Source organism: Columba livia, chromosome 8 (genome assembly GCF_036013475.1).
Source record: "Columba livia isolate bColLiv1 breed racing homer chromosome 8, bColLiv1.pat.W.v2, whole genome shotgun sequence".
NCBI classification, from domain to species: domain Eukaryota; kingdom Metazoa; phylum Chordata; class Aves; order Columbiformes; family Columbidae; genus Columba; species Columba livia.
The window spans coordinates 32,912,669-32,936,223 of NC_088609.1; the positions used below are offsets into that span (position 1 = coordinate 32,912,669).

At 38.7% G+C, this 23,555-nt stretch overlaps 1 protein-coding gene across 3 annotated transcripts in view; it reads right to left on the reverse strand.

Annotated features, from left to right (window-relative positions):
* Positions 1-23,555, reverse strand: part of BRINP3 (BMP/retinoic acid inducible neural specific 3) — a 231,184-nt gene that overhangs the window by 55,269 nt on the left and 152,360 nt on the right. For all 3 annotated transcript variants that reach the window (XM_065072811.1, XM_005508054.3, XM_065072810.1), the window contains 2 exons: positions 6,875-6,980; positions 3,616-3,852 (listed from right to left, as the gene is read on the reverse strand). In XM_065072811.1, the coding sequence (XP_064928883.1) occupies positions 3,616-3,852; positions 6,875-6,980 (343 nt within the window). The remainder of the gene's footprint in view (positions 1-3,615; positions 3,853-6,874; positions 6,981-23,555) is intronic.

The window sequence follows — 23,555 nt, forward strand, 5'->3', positions numbered from 1 at the left end:
TACTTTGACATTTGTTCAAGCTGCCACTGTCTAGTAAATTTATTTATTTAATTATTTTTATTTATTATCATAGAATCATAGAATCATTTCAGTTGGAAGAGAGCCTCAGGATCATGGAGTCCAACCACAACCCACCCCTGGCACTGCCCCATGTCCCTGAGAACCTCATGTCCATCTGTCCCACCCTCCAGGGATGGTGACTCCAGCACTGCCCTGGGCAGCCTGTTCCAATGCCCCACAGCCCTTTGCGTAAGAAATTGTTCCCCACATCCAACCTCAGCCTCCCCTGGTGCAACTTGAGGCTGTTTCTTCTGGTCCTGGCACTTGTTCCTGGGGAGCAGAGCCCGACCCCCCCAGCTCCAAGCTCCTTTCAGGCAATTCAGAGATCAGAAGTTCTCTCAGCTCCTGTTCTCCAGCTGAACCCCCAAGGTCCCTCAGCCGCTCCCATCACACTTGTGCTCCAGCCCCTCACCAGCTCTGTTCCCTTCTCTCCACTCGCTACAGCACCTCAAGGCCTTTCTTGGTATGAGTGGCCTAGAACTGCCCCCAGGATTCACGGTGTGGCCTCCCCAGGTCCCAGCACAGGGACGGTCACTGCCTTGGGCCCGCTGGCCACACCAGTGCTGGTACCAGCCAGGATGCTGGTAACCTCTTGGCCACCTGGGCACACGCTGGCTCATGTTCAGCCGCTGGCACCAACACCCCCAGGGCCTTTTCCACCAGGCACTTTCCAGCCGCTCTTCCCCAACCTACAGCATTCATGGGGTTGTTGTGACCCAAGTGCAGGACCCAGCACTTGGCCTTGGTGAACCTCAAACAATTGGCCTCAGCCCATCGATCCATCCGGGCCAGACCCCTCTGTATGGCCTTCCCAGCCTCCAGCACATCAACACTCCAACCAACCTGGTGTCATCTGCAAACTGACTGAGGGTGCCCTCGATCCCCTCATCCAGACCATTGATAAAGAGACTAAACAGAACCTCAGTACTGAGCCCTGGGGACACCACTCGTGACTGGCCAACAACTGCATTTGGCTGCGTTCACCACAACTCTTTGGGCCTGGCCCTCCAGCCAGTTCTTTATCCGGTGAAGAGCATGCCTGTTCAAGCCATGAGCTGCAGCTTCTCCAGGAGAATGCTGTGGGATACGGTGTCAAAGGCTTTACTGAAAACCAGGTAGAAAACATCCACAGCCTTTCACTCATCCACTAGTTGGGTCACCTTGTCATAGAAGGAGACCGGGTATTCTCTTATCTCAGATATTGACTTCCACTGATTTAGACAAAGCCTGAAGGAAATATATCCCTCGTCAGAGTTATGCAGTATTGACTGAAAACATCAGTTTTGTTTAATAAAGGGCACTTTTGTTCTCAGAACATGCTATTAACATGAATCAGATTATACTGATATTTGTTAACAGTAGTTTTCATAATATCAATATTTCAAGAGCTCTAAATTTTTCAGAACATGTCTCTAATCACTGTGGCTGGAAATTCTTATGGACCATGTGTGGCAGCACCAGAAGAGATTTTCAGATTGTAATGTATAATTTATATAGGGAGGCTGAATGGACAACAACTATCTATCTATCAAAAGTTCACATACCAACTTTTTTTCAACAAAGTACAGGCCCATACGCATACAAGGCTACCTATCTCATCTTTCCATAAACACTTCTATGCAAAACAGTTTATAAGGAAAAAGCAGAAATTATCTAAGCTACCTATGAGATGTAGAAATCCTGCTTTGTATATTTATTAGATTAAAAACAATTGAAATAATTCAAGGACTAAAGAGTGGCCGTGGCATATGGCTTAATGATAGTAATAATTCTATTTCACCCTTTTTAGTAACCACACCTAATAGCAATTAACTAATAGACAGATGTATGTAAAGTTGCCATGTTAGTGATTCACACAGCACAGATTGAGAGCCTTTTTTAAAAGCACAGGATTTAACTCTTACCCATTTTTCCTATCATTCATGTCACAATCCTGAACATAGGACTATAGTGTAGCTGACAATTAACTTTTCAAACTTGTGAGTAATTTTATGCCCCTCTACAGCTCAGTATAAGAATCCTTCCCAGATTCACATGTGTGTACTCCTTCAGCTTAACTACAGTTGCTATTAAGGTGTCATCAATTGACATTCTTCAGTCACTGAACAGTATCACAGGCTGTTCAAATAGGACAAAATACGGTAAAAAAAACCTGTGCCTTTTCGTAGAGTCAATACGCTTGTTCTACTTTGCAAAGTAGTAAATGGTAGCATGACTCCAGAAATGCTTAAAGGCATCAAAACAGTCACTGAGAATATGCATTTTTACACACAAACAAAATACCCATACATTCATGCTTGTAAATGAGAGAAGTCTGTGATCCTCCAAGGAGAAATATCATAAGTTCTGGTCTCCTCAGGCTAGATTGAGACTGGGGATGGGAAAAGGGCCTGAGATCTTCCAAACAGACTCAGATTTAGGCATCAGGTCTTATTAAAAGTAACAACAACTGAAATTTTTACTGATAGCAGGTCTTTTGAAATTCTCAATGTTGAATTGAGAAATCACTCTTTAACAATAGAACAACAAATATATAAAAAAATGTACACAATGTACTGTTCACAGCTAAGTACTGTACTGATATTTCTTCTCTCCCATACTCCTCTCTTCCCATGACCACTGAGTCTTCTTCCTCCTCTCTTCTACTGACTCACTCTCTTTCTCCAACATAACCGATTAAAAACTGATTTTTGCCTTTTTCTATTTCTTTCTTTTGTCCCTCTTTTTTTTTTTTTAGTGATTTTTACCAGGTCTGCTGGACTCTCCTTACTTTTCCTACCATTTGGCTGGACAGCTGTTACTGATATCACTGAGTGAGTGAGTTGTGGAAACAGTTGTTTGGAAGCTGATTTTACTTGCGGTTCCCATTCTTTATAGGACTGGAAGTTCTGATTATTAGGATACATGAAATGATGCATGAAACACACCTCAGTGCTTTAGAGAAAACCGATGTGGCACAAATGTGTTGTAGAGACAACTTGGATAGGTCCAGTTGAAGCAGAAATTATATGAAGAAAGAAGTTGCCTGCCATCATGGGATGAGCTATTAAACTACTTGTGCTCATCATGTCAGCTGCATGGTACCTTCTGATGGACAGAAAAAAATGGAAGTTCAGGAGAAACTCGGTTCCAACACTGAAAAATGGATTTGAAATCAAGCAGCTTTTTCAGCTGTATTATAGAACATAAACGTTTATAAACTGTATAACATGACTTTTTTCCTCATTTGTTCTACTTTCTACCTTCTGAATTACACTTCTTGCTCCAACAGAGGCCATGACCTCGCAGCCCTGGACTCCACAAAGTATAACTGATAAATACTCAAATACAGCCTGCCTAAATCCCAATGAAATTACACAGACTGCTGATCATCATGAGGTGAGGACAACATGCCTATCCGAATGTTATAATAATTAAGACTCACATCCAGGATGCATTTAAGTATGTTTAGTTTTAGACGTACAAACTATTCGGAAGATTTCAGATGGAGTCTGTTGTATAAATATTTTTTGTGGAACAGAGCCAAACAGACAAAAATTTTATAAAATATCTCACCTGATTCTTCAAATTCACTGTTGTATGCATTCCAGGTCTCACTTATGCGGATCAGATTCTCTTCCATGGCTTGAATGTCCATGTAGGGACAGTTGCACTCTGGGAACTTGGGACCACACTGACACCAGCAGTCATTGTCCTTACAGATGAACTCCCCTTCTGAATTACAGGCAATATAGCTCAGAGCTGCCTGGACAAAATGTTCTTGCAGATACTCAGGCAGTATGACCTGAAGACCTAAAAGAAAGAGAGTATTACGTTATAAATGCAAAGGGATGTTCTAGACAAGCATCTTTCCCAACCTATGTAACAAAAAAACTATGAAAAAGAAAACTATATGGCTTTTTGGGACAATTTACACATCTGTCTGGCATTTGTACTGTGTCATCTATTTTCATGCTTCAGAATTAATTTCAGATGTATTCCTTGCATTTCCTTCTCAGTATGGAACATCCATTCCACTAACTAGTGTGTTTCTCAGATAGAGCATTTGCTGCTGTGATTTCTTTCCAGAAGAATTTTTAAAAAGAGAAAGGAAGGATTACATCGACTTCTCCTTGTAAAGAATGGCTGAATGAACAGCCTCAGCAGTAAGAGCTTTGCAGTAGGGAAGCACAGAGCTGAATTACAATCTTGGTACTAGCAGCTCATGCAAATTTTGAGAGCACTGATGAAGGGAAAGCAGAGCAAAGAGGCAGCGTAATCAGAAAAAGAGGTGTGAAGGCAAAAATTTCCATTCCATATTGGACTTGTTTTCCATGTCGCCTTTGACACAAGAAGATACAGTTTCTCTAAATAACTTCAGTTATCTCTCCACGATTGTGTAGAGACAAACTAAGAAGAAAGGGGAAATTTTAGAAAAGTAAAATTTCTCTGATATTGCGTTTTTTACAATGTTGGTATTTATTTGCTAAGGGACAGTCAGTAGGACTACAAAACCTTGAAAAATAAAATTCTTGCTTAAATCTAGTAAAGGTTTAACATGGAGAAAGGGTACAAAGTGTAGCTCCCGTGGTATTTCAAAAAGCCCCTGCTATGTCACAAATCCCTTTGCAAAGTGTTTTCACACTTTACCCTGCCATGACGTGCAGAGGCCTTGCGAAATCATGTCACACCAGCATATCAGAACCATGGAGCAGGTGAATCTAAAATCCAGAATTTTTGTGACCAGAAATTTAGACTTATCTGAAAATTTTTGACCATTGTTTACATTATCCCACTGATGGGAACAAATATTTTATATACAAGCATTTTAACTAACTAGCTATCAGTCACTCTAGCTACAATAGTGATCAACCACTCAAAAAGCCACTGCAAGATATATTATAATTGTTTATTTATTATTAATTGTTATTTTCTGTGGCAAAAATAATATCTCTGGAACCAGTGCAGCTTATTTCTGAGCCAAATAATTTCTCAGCATATGGATTGTTTATTTATGGTGTAGGTTTCTTCCACATAGGCACTTGGAAAATTTCATGGAGGTATATCCCTTATTTTTAGGTACATAAAAACAATAGATGTAACAGTAATTTCATAACTTTTCCAAGTCAAAAGTTATATCACAATTGCTAAAATCAGGTCTGTCTGTGCTTTCTTCTACCTCATGTCAAAATTTGTAAAACTCTCTTGTTACCTGACTAAACTTTTCAATGTACTTACATACGTGTGAAAAGCCCTGAAATTGTGAAAGGAAAAGAACGCCCAGATAAGCAAACCTGACTCTTTTTCAGTTCTTCCATGATAAGTATGAAATAGCTCTGATAATTTATTTCTCATAATGACAATCCAATGACATGCATCAAACCACTGCATGAGGAATGCAAAGATTATTTTCCATGTTTTAACTGACAAACATTGTACATATGACGGAGATTATTAAAAATTGCAAATTGTTTCTGGAAACTTTTCATTACATCCCAGTGGAAATGACAAGTTTGTAGTTTGTTTTTTTTTTTTTTTTTTCATATATATATACAATCTCTGAAATAATTGTATGTTTTCATGGCTTTTTACCGATTCTGGAGAGACAGAAATTAAAGGGGGAAGAAAAGCACATGCATGTTTTGAACAAGAAAAGAATCTTTCCCTGACAGCCATTCAGCAACAGCTTCCCACTGAATGTCCAATTGATTTATGAACCAATACAGAACATTTTTAAACCTGGAAATAATTGTATAGCTACTTGTAACTGCAAATGAAGAACAGTATTCTTCTCTCATTGTATATACACAGAGGTATACACAAGTACATAAATAAAAGACCATTTAGTCTGTTTTTGTAATAATAATAAGTTGGTCATGCTACCTTTGTGTAACTGAAAAAAAAAACAAATTATTAATGGACTGATACCCTAGAGGGGTTTACGTACCTAATATTTAGGTTGGGAAATGAATCTACTGGAATAAATAAAAAAATAAAAGAAATTATGTATCTTCTTTTTTATTTTATTTTTTCCCCTTTTCTTTTTTCCTTTTCCTTTTCCTTTTCCTTTTCCTTTTCCTTTTCCTTTTCCTTTTCCTTTTCCTTTTCCTTTTCCTTTTCCTTTTCCTTTTCTTTTTCCTTTCCCTTTTCCTTTCCCTTTCCCTTCCCCTTTCCCTTTTCCTTTCCCTTTTTTCCTTCTTTTCCTCTTCCTTTCCATTTACCTCTTTTTGTTTTCACTTTCATTTCCTCTTTCTTTCTCTCTCTCTTTTCCTTTTTTCTTTTTAATTTTCTTTTTTTTTTTTTTAATAATTACTATTATTTTTCTAATGAGGGAGATGCCTAACCTTTTAAATTTCCTTAATTATCTCAAGACGAGCCTTTGGACTCTAAATTATTTAGAGTCTTTGAAAATCTATATCCTGCTTCTCTGATGACTCCATTCATTTCAGTGGGAAAACTGCACGAGGTATAAACCACTACTCAGTCTGTTCAAAGCAGGCTCAGCACATTAAATGTCACTCCCTGCTTGGTGGAATCTATGGGAAATCAGGCTGTTTAAAAAATCTGCAAATGGTTGCTAAATAGGGCTGTAAAATGTTAACAGCGTTATTCAAATTATTTTCTGATATGTTCAGAAATTGTTTCCATTTCAAAGGCAAAATGAGTTACTGACATTTCCTCCTCTTTGTTTAGAATGTACTTATTGCAGACATACACACACACACACAAAAAAAATTAGGAAAATCACCTTTTATGCGGTGAGAGAAAGAAAAACAAATACTCTGATAAATGTCATCCAGTTCCAAAACAAATTCATGAAATTGCACCTACATACCTTGCAACTGAATCTTATTTTCAGGACTTTGAACCAGAACAGAGCTGACAGAATCTAGGTTGTCATAGTTACTGCAGCCAAGAGGACCAGTCCGCGTTTCTGTTACCTGATGGTAAGGGAATGGAAAAGCATTCGCTGTATTATTCAAAACAGACTGAGGAGTTCAGAAGCTCATTTCATAAAGTTGCCCCTTGTTTTGGCTGGCTGTACATTTCAGACTTAATTAGAGTGAAATGTCTCAATTTAATTATGAAATGTATGACTGCAAATGTTTTACCAGTACCACAATCTTCAGGAAGTGCTATTTCTATTGCACAGAATCCTTACAAACACTTCAGCTGTCCTACAGCCTAAAGACCATTTATTTCTTCATAGCTATGGGAACAAGAATGAGGAATAAACGGGGTTCATAAAAATGAGGACTGTGATTTTCATTGATGAATCTTGTGCAACTCCTTATTGAAATAATAGAAATAACCTTGGCCTTTCTTGTGTAGCACAACAGGATTCAGAAGTCAGAACTTGTTCTGAGCTGTATTAATAATGGTGGTAGCGGTGGGTTATTTTTCATCAGGGTATGGCCAAAGGTAAGTTTAGACATCAAACTCTAGACATCCTGTCTATTGTATTCATTGAATCCATGATCACAGAATCAAAATATAGCTAAATTTATCAAAACAGAATAGTTGCAAGTCGAGCTCTGGCTTAGTAGTAGAAGAATGTGCTTGGTAACTAGCAATTGTTTAAATGAGTAAATACATTAAAAACCAAAAAAAGACAACAAGTGATTGATATGCTTCCGGGAATATTATAGATAATTCTCAAGTGTCAACCAAATAAGTATAGAGGCTCTCGCTTTCATCATCTTGGAGGTTGTGGTCAGATTTACCCCTGCTTGGTGATCTGCCTCAGTTTTAAATACAACCCCTTCTGTTTTCTGTTACTCAAAGTGTTGTATTCAGCTCTGGACCTCCTGGACCATAAGCCTAAATTATAGGGTCAAGGAGCTCATTTCCAAAATACACATCTCCACTGAGCAGCTGACTGACATGCAGACAACTAACATTAATTTTTATGAACAGAAAGAAGCTTGTTACTTTAACAATCTGTTTTGAAAATAATACGAAGTTTGCTTAAATTCTCGATGAATTTTCATGTTGTTTAGGATTGCCTGGCTCTCTTATAGTCTGTGCTACCACCAGCATCTGTGGGCGGCTGCAGCAGGATCACGATATTCTTGAAACCATCAAGATTTCACATTTTCCAAGATCTCTTGCACTTTTGCGAAGTTTATGCAAAATTTTAGACTAGTGCAAGCTCTTGGCAATGCCAGCAGCCCATGGAGAGGACACACAGAAGCAGCTTCAGCCAAACCTGTTAGCAGTGTGCCAGCTGCACAAGGAGATGAGACCGAGTCAGGCTCTCTTCTCCCTGCATATATTATATTTGTCAGTCTTTACAGCTTATGCCAGGGCCAGATTTAACATGTTTTTTGCTTAATCATCCTGATTCAGCACAAAGATTCTTGCATGGGCATCAGATTTGGTTTGGACATGGCTGGAATGACAATTTTGATTTATCTGTGATCCTTCAGTTTGCTCCCTCTCCCAACATGTGGTCTAAAATTCTGTTCTGAAGTTTAATTTTTGTGTAGTACCCCCAGGCAATATACAGAATCCTAATCTGTTTATATAATAACGAAGACAGTCAACCTATATTAATGAAGGTAAATAGCCAGAAGACAATAAAAGAGGTGAATGCTGTTTTGAGTTTTGTCTGAAAGATTATGCTAAGCATTTATCTATGCAAATCTTGATTTAAAGATCCGTTTATTTTGGTGTTGTTTTGTTCTGTATATTATCATTATTATTTTCAATCATTTGTCTATATGGCAATGTAGCTTGATAAAGTTATACAGAATGTATAAACTGTAAAGCAAATTTTACATTTCCTATCCATTTTTAAAATTCTTATACTTCCTGAAATCACAAAATAAGGAAGGTTGGTATGTAGCTTTTATTGTGTCTTTTTTTGTGCATGCATCTTCATTCTTCATTTGGATCATGCAAGACCTAGGTAGACACTACAACTGTTTTGATTATGGGATGTGTTTAGGTGTGCCAAGAAGCAGAATGGGGAAAAATCATCACTAAGTAGCTTTTTTTGACTGATTTTAAAGACCGGTTGTATAAATCTACCATTTCAAAAAATCCCTGTACATATGAAAAAAAATGTACACAGGTTTTGAGATTACTTACAGATATTCATCATTGTTAGAGGTAAGCAATAACATATTGTTCTGATAATAGCAATAATAAATAATATTCTATAAATAGAGCAATAAATAAGGATCTTTTCCAAACATTATGTTTTCACTCAAATTTATATATTTATATTATTCTTTCTTTTACTTTTCCAAGTACTCTCAGCTTCCTCTGTCATTTTCTTTGCCCTGGTACTCTTAGCTTCTCCACACAAAATACATTGCAAGAAGAAAATAAAAATGTATAGTCCCGATATACAATAAAGAAAGATAAAAATCATCCAAACTCCAACTTAAGATAGATGACACTTCTAGTCAGAGGTTAAAGCAATGTAGTTATGTATGTTTTTTATACTCTGTACAAATCCCACTCAGCAAAGACTGTAAATCAGAAGAAAAAATTGAGTAGTTGATATACAAAAGTCTCAGATTTCTGTCAATTTTTCTGATCAAATGTAAGGTTTTGAGTTGTGATTAACTCATTTTATTAACAAAGCAGACTTTAAAGGGGGAAACAAAGGGTCCAAATGTATTATTCTGGTTTGATCCAAGTGTTGCTGCAATCACGGATGATTTTACATTTCAGGAATGATAGGAACAAAATTGGAAGGGCGATGGCACTCTTTTAATTATCTTCCAAGCATAGAAGTGTGACTACGCTCAGTCCCAAGATCACAGCTCAAAAAGTTTTGTTGGATAGTGTACATAAAAGATAAACCAAAAAGGGGAGAGGGAAAGGTAAAATGTGAGTGCAAAGAATATGCTAAGATGCTGGTATAGTCCAGAAGTGGTCATATATGAACAAAAAGCGTCATCACCACATGCTTGTTTTGTCAGAGCTAGACCTGCAATTCGTGAAGAACACTAACTCACAAAGCAACATACCACAGAACAAAGTTATTTAATAACCAAAACCCCCTAAGCACCAGTAAGAAAATATGTGTGAAACCATCTGACATGAACCAGGCAAGCTATTCTCAAGTGCCTTGTTTTCAAATATTATCGCAGAACAGGTTTCCCTGGGCAGCAAGGTTTTCAGTTCCCAGAAATAAACTATAACATTTGGCATTAACGAGACAAATGCCTACAGTTTTCAGTCATAACCATGGTGATAATGACCTGATTATAAGTGCATTGAGAACGTACCTCCTAGCACTTAAGCAAGGCTGAATTCTTGTGATATCGGTGGGTAGCATTTCCCTGGGAAACAGTGTGCTTTTTTTGTCCAGGATAATTAAGCCCATAGAAGGCTTTCCTAATAAAAAGAAAGTCTGTTTCTGCAGAGATTTTGTTCCTGATGTGTCTTTTCAAATGCACATAGCTAATAGTCCTAACTGCATGCCCATGCAGAGGTGGTGTGTTGTCTCTCATAAAGGACTATCCTCTTCAGCGAAACTCTTAAAAAATGTATTTGGCTTCTAAGGAAAATAACTAAGCCAACACAAAGGAGAACGAGGCAATTCTAGTCACTTCAAAATAAGCAGCTGCATTCATATTCATTTAAATCTCTTTAATATTTTAAACATTAAAATAATGATTTAGAGCAGACTCATCGTGTATACATGAATACTCAGGGAACAAGGTATCTTCTGAATAATTGGTGCAGACAGAAGAAAGGGCAAAAGTATGGAGCAGGGAGAAACATGAAGTCTGACAGAGCTGGTGGCGATGCTCACCAAGCCACTTTCAATTATTCATCAGCAGTCCTGGTTAACTGAAGAGCTCCCTGTTGAGGGGAGTTTGGCAACGTGGCACCCATACGCAAGATGGGCCAGAAGGAGGATCGAGGAAACTACAGGCCTGTCGGTCTGACCTCGGTTCCAGGGAAGGTCATGGCACATGCAGGACAACCAGGTGATCAGGCCCAGTTACCATGGATTTTAAAAAGGCAGGTCCTGCTTGACCAACCTGATCTCCTTCCATGACAAGGTGACCCAACTAGTAGATGAGGGAAAAGGCTGTGGATGTTTTCTACCTGGCCTTCAGTAAAGCCTTTGACACCATTTCCTACAGAAATCTGGAAGGGGTGCAGCTCATGGCCTGAACAGGAATACTCCTCACCAGATAAAGAACTGGCTGGAGGGCCGTGCCCAAAGAGTTGTGGTGAACGCAGCCAAATGCAGTTGTTGGCCGGTCACGAGTGGTGTCCCCAGGGCTCAGTACTGAGGTTCTGTTTAGTCTCTTTATCAATGGTCTGGATGAGGGGATCGAGGGCACCCTCAGTCAGTTTGCAGATGACACCAGGTTGGGTGGAGTGTTGATGTGCTGGAGGGTGGGAAGGCCATACAGAGAGGTCTGGCCCGGCTGGATCAATGGGCTGAGGCCAATTGTCTGAGGTTCACCAAGGTCCTGCACTTGGGTCACAACAACCCCATGAATGCTGTAGGTTGGGGAAGAGCGGCTGGAAAGTGCCTGGTGGAAAAGGCCCTGGGGGTGTTGGTGCCAGCGGCTGAACATGAGCCAGCGTGTGCCCAGGTGGCCAAGAGGTTACCAGCATCCTGGCTGGTACCAGCACTGGTGTGGCCAGCAGGCCCAGGGCAGTGACCATCTCTGTGCTGGGACCTGGGGAGGCCAAACCATGAATCCTGAGGGCAGTTTTGGGCCCCTCATGACAAGAAACACCTTGAGGTGCTGGAGCGAGTTGAGAGAAGGGAACGGAGCTGGGGAAGGGGCTGGAGCACAAGTGTGATGGGAGTGCCTGAGCAACCTGAGGTATTCATCCTGGAGAACAGGAGCTGAGGGGAGACCTTCTCACTCTCTGCAACTGCCTGAAAGGAGGTTGGAGCATGGAGGGGGTTTGTCTCTTTTCCCAAGGAACAAGTGATAGGGTGAGGGGAAATGACCTCGGGTTGTGCCAGGGGAGCTTTAGACTAGATACTAGGAGAAACTTATTCACCGAAAGGGTTATCAAATGTTGAAACAGGCTGCCCAGGGCAGTGGTGGAGTCACCATCCCTGGAGGTGTTTAGAACACATGTAGATGAGGTTCTTATGGACGTGGTTTATTGGTAAACTTGGCAGTTAACAGTTGGACTTGATGATCTTAAACATCTTTTCAAGCCAAAATGATTCCAGCATTCTTTAGGATTCCTCTGGATGACCCTACTATCAACCTCACTGTTGGGACTTGTCTTCCAGCTCATGTTTCAGCACATTGCTATCACCACAGTCAGTGTAGTCAGTGCTTATTTCACCTAAAAGAAAGTTGATCAAATGAATAGGAACTAAATGTACTTTCTATTTAGAAGTGGATCTCCTGCCAACTTGCCTTTTTTTTCACCCAGGCTTGGCAGTTTTTGACAAAAGCACCTTTCTTTCAGCACTTTCCTTTACCGCACAGTAGTTGCTGCCCTGCTGTCCTACTTGTGTCATTGAGCGTATTAAAAGGCTCCCACTAATTAGTGTGCAATTAAAATAAATCATATCTTCTGAATGTTCCAAGCACTGACATGCTACCAGCTAGATGAACAGTTCTGAAGGAGGTACAGACAAACCAAAAGCATGCAAAATGTTAGAGGATTAATATTTTCATTCCTTTTTTTTTTTTTTTTAATTACAAAATAATTGTCATTATTCTAAAACAATACTTCATAGGCATGTAACATTTTCAACACATTTTTTAGCAGAAGTATTGATAGCATAGGTCTGACTTTTTAATTTGGGGAGCCCACTAACTCAGGAAACCTGGAGTCACTCTCATCATATTTTTCTATCATCTGCTGTTGTAAGGAACAGTAAACTTAATCTTTCTGCAAATGAAATAAATTGCAGAATTTCCATTAACCTCATTTGAAATGGAATAATGACTTCCTTCAAGCTTCTGGGCAAGGAGGCAACTTTCAACTTCTCCAAACTCAGCAATAAAACTTCCCAAGAGATCTGTGTAATCCTTCCATTCCCTCTCCTTTGTTTGTACACTCTGAGGAATTTACAGTGAGCGAAACTACTGCACTACAACAAAAATGAAACAGAAATGTATTATCCCCACATAAAGCATTAAATACCTCAGGAATCAGAATATTCTAGGTATTGGAAATTAATTCAGATTATTCGAATCCTTCTGTGTTTTAACATTCCTTAAAAATATTACTATTTTAAGGCTATTTATGTTCATTTGATAGGAAGCTATCAACTGTGTATTCCTCACTATCTCACAGGGCAATTTATTATCTGTAAATTCCAGGAGAATCCACAAGTATATTTCTGAATCATGTGTGCCACAGGAAAATTAGACAAGAAACCAAGACTCTCAGGAATGCCTCAGCTCTGAACTAGCAGGTAACATATATAAGTTGAGCGAACTTCTAAAGATACTTGAGGCAGAGGTCATTTAGGAAGGAGATGAGTGGTGGATATTGTCTACCTTGACTTCAACAAGACTTTTGACACTGTCTCTCACAACCTCCTTATAGGCAAGTTAAGGAAGTGCGGGCTGGATGAGTGCACAGTGAGATGGATCGTGAACTGGCTGGATGGCAGAGCTCAGAGGATTGTGATCAACAGTGCAGAGTCTGGCTGGAGGCCTGTGATTCATGGGATTCCCCAGGGGTCAGCACTGGGTCCAGTTCTGTCCAGCCTGTTTATCAATGACCTGGATGAACACACTGAGTGCATCCTCAGCCAGTTTGCTGATGACACCAAACTGGGAGGAAAGGCTGACACAGCAGAGGCTGTGCTGCCATCCAGAGACCTGGACAGGCTGGACTGAGCAGAGAAGAACCTGATGAAGTTCAACAAGGGCAAGTGGAGGGTCCTGCACCTGGGGAGGAACAACCCCAGGCACCAGCACAGGTTTGGGTTGACCTGCTGGAGGTTCCATCTGAACATGAGGAGAAACTTGTTTGCTGGGAGGTGCCAGAGCCTGGCCCAGGCTGCCCAGAGCGGGTGTGGAGTCTCCTTCTCTGAGACATTCAAACCCGCCTGGACCCTCCTGTGTGATCTGCTCTGTGACCCTGCGTGAGCAGAGGGGTTGCACTGGGGATCTACAGAGGTCCTGAAACCCAACCAGCCTGGGACCCTGTGACTCTGTGATTACTCCTTACATGTTCTGTAATGCCGACTCTGCAGACTGTGCAACATGCCTGAGTCCATAGAACTTGAAAATTAGGATATACCCCAGCTGAAATCACTGGCAGCATTGACAGTTCTGGCACTGGAGCCACAGTTTTCCCTTTTCAAGGGCATCTGAGGTCCACTACATGTCAGATGCAATGTTCCCATGTATCCTCCTGTAAAGCAATAGGTAAGTTTGCAGGAAATTAGGCTGTTGGCAAACCCCTCAGGGCAGTGGTATCAGAGCCTTTATTTCCTGGACTTTCAGGAATCAAGAGTGCATGAGGCTTATACAGAGAATGACAACAGGCATTCTCTCAGAATGTCAAATTATCTCTCTTAATTAATCTTGAAGAATAGATGAGAGTGAAGTTCTCTTATGGAGAAGCAATAGACTTAGCAAAAATGTAATAAAAGCTAAATATTTTTTTTTCCAGTTTACATTTAGATACTTCAGCTTGCCCACAATTTACTTAAATTAATACTATTGTTTTTCACACCTTTTATTGCCTAAAGAGACAGCTGAGTAATAAACAATAAATGAAATCTATATTTTTTAAAGATAAAATTAGAAACAAAGAGGACAACACAGATGGAAATTAAAATAATATTTCATGTTCATAAAAATCTCAAGGTATGTGCAGAAAGCAAAAGCAAAGAGGCCTACTGAAGCAAACCCCAATTCCTAACCCTCCATTCTTTTTCCAACCATAATTCCATTACTATACAAAAGACAAAAAGCTCCAAAGAAATCTTGGGGTATCTATTGTAAAGAGAGACCATCTACCTACATTTAGCACAACTGCAACATCCCGTGCAAGGACTTCCCAAGAGTATTAGGAATAGGAGTTATATCTTCCTGGCTCAGTTCTGATCTGCAATGCTGAGGCTACTGGGATTTTTTCATTGTTTTTCCATTAGTTTCAAGAAGATGGCATGATTTTGCTATTTATAAGACTCACAGATATTATTAGTCATAATAATACTGTAGTTGAATTGAAAATTATTTTCTTAGATTGGGAAAGTGAGAATAAAAAAAGTAGTCCTTCCTGAATGAGAATCAAAAATTAAAATGTTCTTTTATTTGTGAAGACACAGTCTTCACTGAAAGTTTAGGTCAATATAAAAATTATCTATGATAATTTGGAAACATTTCACTGTTAATGTGGTCAGTTTTAAAAATTATATATATATAATGTTAAAAAATGTGTTAAAGGTTACCATGAGGACCTAAAAACAATATGAAAAGGATTTAATATCTTTTAGGTCAAAAATCAAAGTGATAAGGGCAGGTTAATTAAGAACCAGAGTTTCAATGGAGATCCTACCTGTGATTATATATTTCTGTGCAGTTCGAAAACTTAGTTCCAACATTCTCTTCAGTAATAATCTAAGTAATTTTCAGATCTCATGTTTCCTCCCCTGGAATGCATGTAAACTCCTGATTCATTTCTGCTGTCCACAGCACTACAATGCCTAATGCATTGTGCCTTACTTGCTGTGACATCTGCAGCAGGACATTTTGCATGTCCACTTTATTTTACCATACTCCAGTCAAACTACCCCTTATGGGGTTGTCATTCTAACCTCTCAAAAGAAATCACATTGCTGTCCATAACGTTCATGTCTGCTGGCTTGCTCTCCACCTGGGTCACATATACGTTTTCAGACATTTATTTTTAGGTTGTATCCTCATTACTTCCCACCCGTTTATTCCCCCTGGTAAATGATTGTAGCACATTTGCCCTTTCTGTCTCATTGGTACTGCCAACTCTCAACTTACAGTTCTGCAGAACTTTTTATGCTACTAGTTTTACACATTTTCTTGCGTATTTAAAGGGCTACCCACAGGGTTAACAATAACAATTGATCTATAATTTAATCCTTAAATCCCTATCAGATATTCAAACTAAAGGGAAACACTTGGCTAAATTTGTTTTAAGAAAGAAACTTTATACTGAAGCTCTAAACTTGATTTCATACGGATGCCTCCTCAACATTAGACTACTAGTTTAGGTACACTGCTATATATCTTTGATTGATTATTTTGTTCCGTTACTACTGTGTAGTTTCATCTGTGGTGAAAGCAAATCGTCAACTTTCAAATCCCACTAACTTATGAAAAGACACCAAAAGAACATCTGAGACCTAAATCCAATTCCAAATTTTGTTGCAGCAAATACATATATCACGCACAGTGCACGGCTACAGATCATACGGTTCTTACTCAAAGTGGTCCAACAGGATTGGCAAACTTGTTCACTGTATAAGTTACAAGAGATGTAGGATTCATAAATCAAATCTCTGGAACTTACCTTTTAAATTCAACATATGTTTTGGTTGTTAAATATTATGTGGTAAGAAAAGGCATCTTCAAATACTATCTGAAATTGCACTTGAAATTCCAATAAAAGACAAACATCAAATTAGCTAAAGAACAGTAAACCACAAAGGACTTAGTGCTGAATCTATTCTGAAACACACACATTTGTTGGTGTTTTCTAAATCATCTAAGTGAGTTAAAGGAGCAATGCTCATAGTCAAAGCTAATGTGAGCATTCAGGACATCATTGCAAGGCTCAAAAGTCTGCAAGCATGTTTAAGGACTTGACTTGTGAGATTTTCACAAGATGTAGAAGGTCTCTAGCAGCCTTTTGGTTCACTGTCATCCAGGGTATTTCTGATTTCACTCCAGTGCTGAATGTTAAAGAAACATTTCAGGGCTTCTCTACAATACACAGTGGTCAGAAAAGAATAAAACTGGTCTTCATTTTTCATACATTATCTTCATATGAAAATTACTCATAGCAAAAAAGTCTTCCAGAATCTCCCTGTTGCTACCCCAGTCTGGTTTCAGACAGAAATAGTTGAGGAAACCCCAAAGAAGGATGACTGGGAAAAGAGGCAGTTTATTTGCTATATTAACTTTCTGTGTCAGGTCAGCTTGCTGCAAGTCCGAGGTAAAGGGCAAATACACCAAACTTGAGGGCATATTTGATTAAGATCCAAATATTCACACAGTTCTACCGAGAACTCTCTACTATGAACCAAACTATTATTTAATAATTAACTATAAGTATACAATAAAAGCTGACATTTCAGGTAGCAATTTCTACAAAAAACTTGCCACTGTGATAATGAGCAGTATTCTAGATTAAAAAAAAGAAAATGTTTGTAAAGACAAGGCAAGAGGAAAGAAACAAATTTGAAAGTGAGGAGCCATATAAAAGAAAAATGTTTGGTTTTAAATAAACCATAAACTCCTAACACTTTAACCAAAACAGAATTTATTCTCCTTTTTATTCCCTCTAAGACCAGTTGTATTCCAGATAATTCTGTTGCCTTTTTGCTATAGATGAGAAAGGAAGACTGAATCCAGGTTTCTCATTTCAGTCAAAATTTATTGGAAATGAGAGTTGGTAGCTGTGTTAGATATAGTCTGATTTTTTTATTTGGTCTGTCAAAATAAATGGAAAAAATACTATTTCTTTTCCACTTAAGTCCTGTCAAATATGCAGAAGTCAAGTGAAGAACCCTCTAGCATAAGGACTGAGATGGTTTTGGTTATACTCGCTCTTAAATAAAGAAATTTTTAACGTCAAACACTCACAAGTCTGAAGATTGTAGAAACTGCCTTTAGCAAATGAGAACTGGGAAGGTTTAGGTACAAAAATATAATTTCACTATATCTCTTAAAGTTTTAATAAAGACACAAAAAGTGACAGAGAAGAAAAGAGAGAATATTTCTCTGTCCAAAAATTGTACATCACATCTGGAGGTAGGAAATTCAGATGAGACCTCAATGTTTTACCTAAGAAAACAAAAGTAAAACTGGATTTATAAATTTGCTGAGTTTAATTAAATAATAAAGATGCTCAGAACTGCAAACATATCACATGGTACTCAGATATATCTGTAAATTTATGGTAATAAAGACCAGTACAAAGCTGAAACAAAAAGAATTCATACAAAAAAAGCTGTTTTGAGAGGTGGGAATTACAGCTGGATGGAAAATTCCTGTAGACATACCAGGATCCTGTATTTTCATCAAGAAAGACCAGATCCTCCCCAGTGTAAATCAACACTGAGTTTAGTGGAACACAATTTGGACCATGGGGCTTTCCATGTTTTCGACAGGTGAAAACACCTCTGGCACATGGCATTGAGCATATTTAATCAAAATCTGCATTTATGAAGATTCCTGAATTAACAAACTGACTGCTCTTTGGAAAGTTTTGGTTGATAGCTGATTCTTGATATTCTTATTTCATGAACTAGAGAAAAAGATAATTTTTAACATACAGAAGACTGCTCTTGGTATCAGGCTCCAGGGGCAATGTTACCCAGACAGACCACTGTGCCTATCTGGAAAATCATCATTCAGATCATCCTGATTCGTTGGACTTGAAAGATTTATCAAATATTGAGGCTTGTTCATTAGACCATACATTAATGTGTCCTATTATGGATCTTGCATTGATATAATTTTTGAAAAAAGTATTTAGAATATGAGAATATGAAATCTTGTCCAAGGGTTTGTTTTATTCATTTATTTCTGGACCTGACACAGATGAGACAGCACCTAGGGCAAAGAGTTATGTATCATAAAGGCAAGTGCATTTCTTCAGCCAAAAAAATAGAAGAGAGACCCAGAGTTCCTATGAAAGTAAAAATCTAGGGAAAGACAGAAGTTCAGAGGGAAAAGGAGGAAACAAATGAAAAGAGAGTAGCACTTATTATCAGTACTGAGGAATCCTCTACAAGTTGAAAGACTTTGTTCTGCTCAGAATTGAAAGGAACACTACTACCTGCAGGTTTTGATTTCTTTCTATGTAGACTCCATGTAATTTAGAAGATTTCTAGAGATATCTTAGTATCCATCTCCTTTCATGATGTGGTAGGTGCAAAGCCTTTGACACAAGCTGCTTTTTGAGTTACAGATCTTCCACATGTTTGCATGAAGTTTATATATGCCACTTTATGGTTTTTCATACCTTTTAGCTTATTAGAACATTTACCTTGTATGTAGTGCACAATTCTCTCTAAGCTATTATGCCGTGAAAGTATAATACTGTATAACTCTGTATGTCATACACTGTAGACTTGCCAGCTTTCGGTATTTTCATAAAGGAAGGACAAATTCTACACAGAGTAAACTAACACCAACATTAGTGATAAACTTGATTTAATTATAATCTTAGGTAACTTTCTTTATTATCTTTTTGCACTGTAACCTCTTGATGTTGTGGAGATTAAAGTGCTTCTGTCTTTTACCTGAAGAAAAAAGCAATAAGATACCATACTCTTCAGTTTGAACAATATAACAGCTCCATTCTACAGGATTATTTTTAACAGGTTGGTCTTTAGGATCAAATAAGAATTTTCAAACGTAGATTAAAATCAAAATGCTTTAGTCCTCTTGCATATCCTAAAAAAAAACCAGAAAAGTAGACCCACACATTTTATTATTATATTTTTAAAAAGTATATAAATAGCCATGCTTGAAGGAACATAGGGTATTTATTTCTTACAATTATGTGCATGGTTTAGTATTGCTGTGAATGTCGTATTTGTAATAGGGAACCAGAGTGAGAATAAGAGTCTACTTAAATAGACTAAAACATGACAGAAAAAATATTGTAATGGTCCTCTTCAAACCATTTTCTCTATTATCTGTAACATTTTTATCATCACTTATTTTTATACTTTGAGGATTTCATGAAAATTTGAAGGACAAACATGGAATATTTTTTCATTTTAAAGTCTCTAGGCACTACTGGAGAAGACGGAACTATATTTCTTTATAAATCTACATATTGGGTAGGAGGATGCATACCAGTATCCCCTATTTAGTGGAATTATTATAGTTATTGGAACATTATGAACTAGTATAACTGTGACATTATAGTTATTTTATGATTTTTTTTAAAAATGTATTATTTTTAACAAAAATCAAAGGAAGAATACTGCAGTAACCCCAAGGACCATAAAAGGCATCAACTATTCCCTGGGAATGAAAGAATTAATTTGGATAAGCTAGAGAGAGCTAGTAGTTAGTAGTTTGATAGATTAGGAAGATGATAGTTGAGGTTGAATGGAGAAAACTCTGATCTCGATGATATCAATACCTGTGCTAAGAAACTCCTTTGACTTCATTGCAGTTTATTCAAGGTATAGGTCAGAATCTTGTGTTCATTCATGTTGTTCATACATGGTATCTCATATTTCTTAGGGTTCAGAGGTAGGAAACTGTTCTGTGAATTTTATAGTCCTTGTTTGACATTTTCTGACCTGCTGACAGCTGGTAGCTGTCAATTAGAGAGTGGAAGACATGGCGAGTGCTGCAGTAAATGTCTGAACAAAACACTGCACTGCCAGAATAAAGACTAAATTAAACCCCATACAAATCTGAGTGCCTCTAACTTAGTTCTGGAATCACAGAATCCCAGCCTGGCTGGCTTGAAGGGACCTCTGTAAATCCCCCAGTCCAACCCCTGCTCACGCAGGGTCACCAGAGCAGATCACACAGGTGGGTCCAGGTGGGTTTGAATGTCTCAGAGGAGACTCCACACCCGCTCTGGGCAGCCTGGGCCAGGCTCTGGCACCTCCCAGCAAACAAGTTTCTCCTCACGTTCAGATGCAGCCTCCTGTGTTTCAGTCTGTGCCCGTTGCCCCTCACCCTGGCGTTGGGCACCACTGAACAGAGTCTAGTCTATCCTCTGACACCCACCATGTGATATTGGTCCCATTGATCAGATCCCTCTCAGCTTCTCTTCTCCATCTCAACAGTCCCAGCTCTCTCAGTGTCTCCTCAGCACAAAGATGCTCCAGACCCCTCAGCATCTTTGTGTCCCTGCACTGGACTCTCTCCAGTAATTCCTTGTCCTTCTAAACTGGGGAGCCCAGAACTGGACCCAGAACTGCAGATGGGGCCTCCCCAGGGCAGAGCAGAGGGGGAGGAACAACCTCCCTGACCTGCTGCTCACACTGTTCCTCATGCACCCCAGGTACCTTTGGCCTCTTGGCCGCAAGGGCACATCAGTGACTCATGGTCACCTTGTTGTCCCCCAGAACTCCCAGGTCCTTCTCTGCAGAGCTGCTTTCCAGCAGGTCACCCCAACCTGTGCTGGTGCCTGGGGTTGTTCCTCCCCATGTGCAGGACCTTGCACTTGCCCTGGTTGAACTTCATCAGATTCTTCTCTGCCCAGTCTGGTCTGTCCAGGTCTCTGGATGGCAGCACAGCCTCTGCTGTGTCAGCCCTTCCTCCCAGTTTGGTGTCATCAGCAAACTGCTCTATCTGGATTGTTCAATGTGTTCACTGTGGGCCGCTCAATATTAAAATCCTTCTCCATTTTCTGGGTTTATTTGCTTTCGTTTTACTTTTTAAGGAAAAAAAAAAAAAAAGAAGAAACATTTAAGGACCTGTAGTATGAACTTACAGGTTTTGACAATTGTGATGGCAAGTGTTGTGTAAGTGTTGCTAAGGTCTCTTGTTTACTTATGTATATTTGTAATCTCCTTAGGGTTTGCTAGTCTTAATTTTCTTGTGTTTTTACCCTTCTCTCTTGACTAAACCGCATAACTGAAATAACGAAGTCCTTCAATTTGTTATAGTCTATCACGTCATATGGTCTATCCTTTTTTATTGTTTTTTTTTTGTGTTGTGGGTTGGTTTTGTTGTTTTTATCTTTGTCTTGCTTTTATCTTTTTTTGGTTTCTTGGTTGTTCAGTTGTTCTTGTTTGTTTTTTGTTTTTCTTTCATTTTCTTTTTAAGCTAAGAACAGTTATCTTAAGTTTTTACAACATGCATATCCCAGCATCTCTATTATGTGCTATTTTGTTGCTTTGGAAGCATTTCATGCTGTGTTACCAACTAGCTGGTGATGTTATAACTTCTTGCACTCATTACTCCTCTATGCACATTGCTGAAAATATAATGAGACAGAGCAGTCTGTATTAGATGCTGCTAAAACACATCTTTTTATGAGTGTCATGCTGCAGCTGCTGTGATGTATTGTGTCAATTATGTTGCTGAGTATGCATTCTGAGAGTGTTTAGTAAAACATGTTATTGCATTAACTTGCTGTTCCTTTCCCCCCTCCCTTTTCTCTCTCTCTGAAACAGCGGGGGCCAGATTCTCAAAGGAATTTTGCTGTTTTACACCAGCTGAATGGACGACCTCTACATTACCTTCTAGGGAAAGTAGCCTGGAGTTTCAATTTAATTAAAACTTGACTGTCCAAATGAATTAAGGCTGTTTTTAACATTATCACCTTAAATTCCTGAATAAGATATGGAAATAAATCCCTAACCTTTACACTTGGTGTATTCTTAGAATTAGTTAACGTTCCACATGTAGCAGGCACAAGATTTCATTATACCTATGGAGAATTTGATACAAAGATCTCCAACATCTCCCAGACATAAATGTATAAAACCTCATATATTGCAATTTGATAATGAGACGAACACAAGTCCTGTGCTGTGCAGTAAAACATGGTACAGAGACATCTTAGCTACCTGAGACTGGTGTAGCTTCAGAAAAAGAAGGGATAGAGCTGTGGAAGTCCAGGAATGCTCCTGAGCAAATAAACCCTGTTGAGAAACATGCTGCATTTGTTTTTATTGTTAGCACCATGTACTAGCACCTGGTGGTCCGAGACCAGAATGTCAGTATTTGGATCCCAGATGTCTAAACTTGCCTATCCAAATCAACACTTAAATTCAGGCTACTGAAAAATCCTTAGGAACTAGGTGATACCCAAAATGCACTGGAAGCTAAATGCCCAACTGCAGGTCCCAGTTCCTCTGGTAAGATTAGATGATAACCCAAATTTAAATTTAAAGATCAATACCTAGCTACATAAATAGCTGAGCTGACTTTTTGAGCTTTTAATAATGAGTGATATTTTTCAAATTAATCTGCAAAATATTAAATTCTCACAAAAATTTCATGAGAGTTTACTACGTCAAGACAAAGATTTGGGAGTTTCTAGGTCTACCCTGAAAATCTTAATTTTTAACTCCCTCTTTGAAAAAATTCAAGTTTTGCCCTTGTATGAAGTTCTGTCTGATCTCTGAAGGTAGTGGAGAACTTGGAGTTTTGTCGTAGACCTGAATACTTGTCCTTGAAAATCTGTACTGTGGCTTCTTCTTGACATGAATAAGTAATGTCACCATACCTGCACAAATTTTTGAAAAGGGCTTTCAGTTCCTGAGCTTTCTTTAATTAAACATATATTTACTATTCAATTTCTTCAACTGAGTCAACGAATATCTGATATTACAGATCTTTCCAATGCAATGTTTCTAACTGTGATTTTACAACTTAAAGCTCTTGCTGGGCAAAATCTTTTTAGAATCCTAA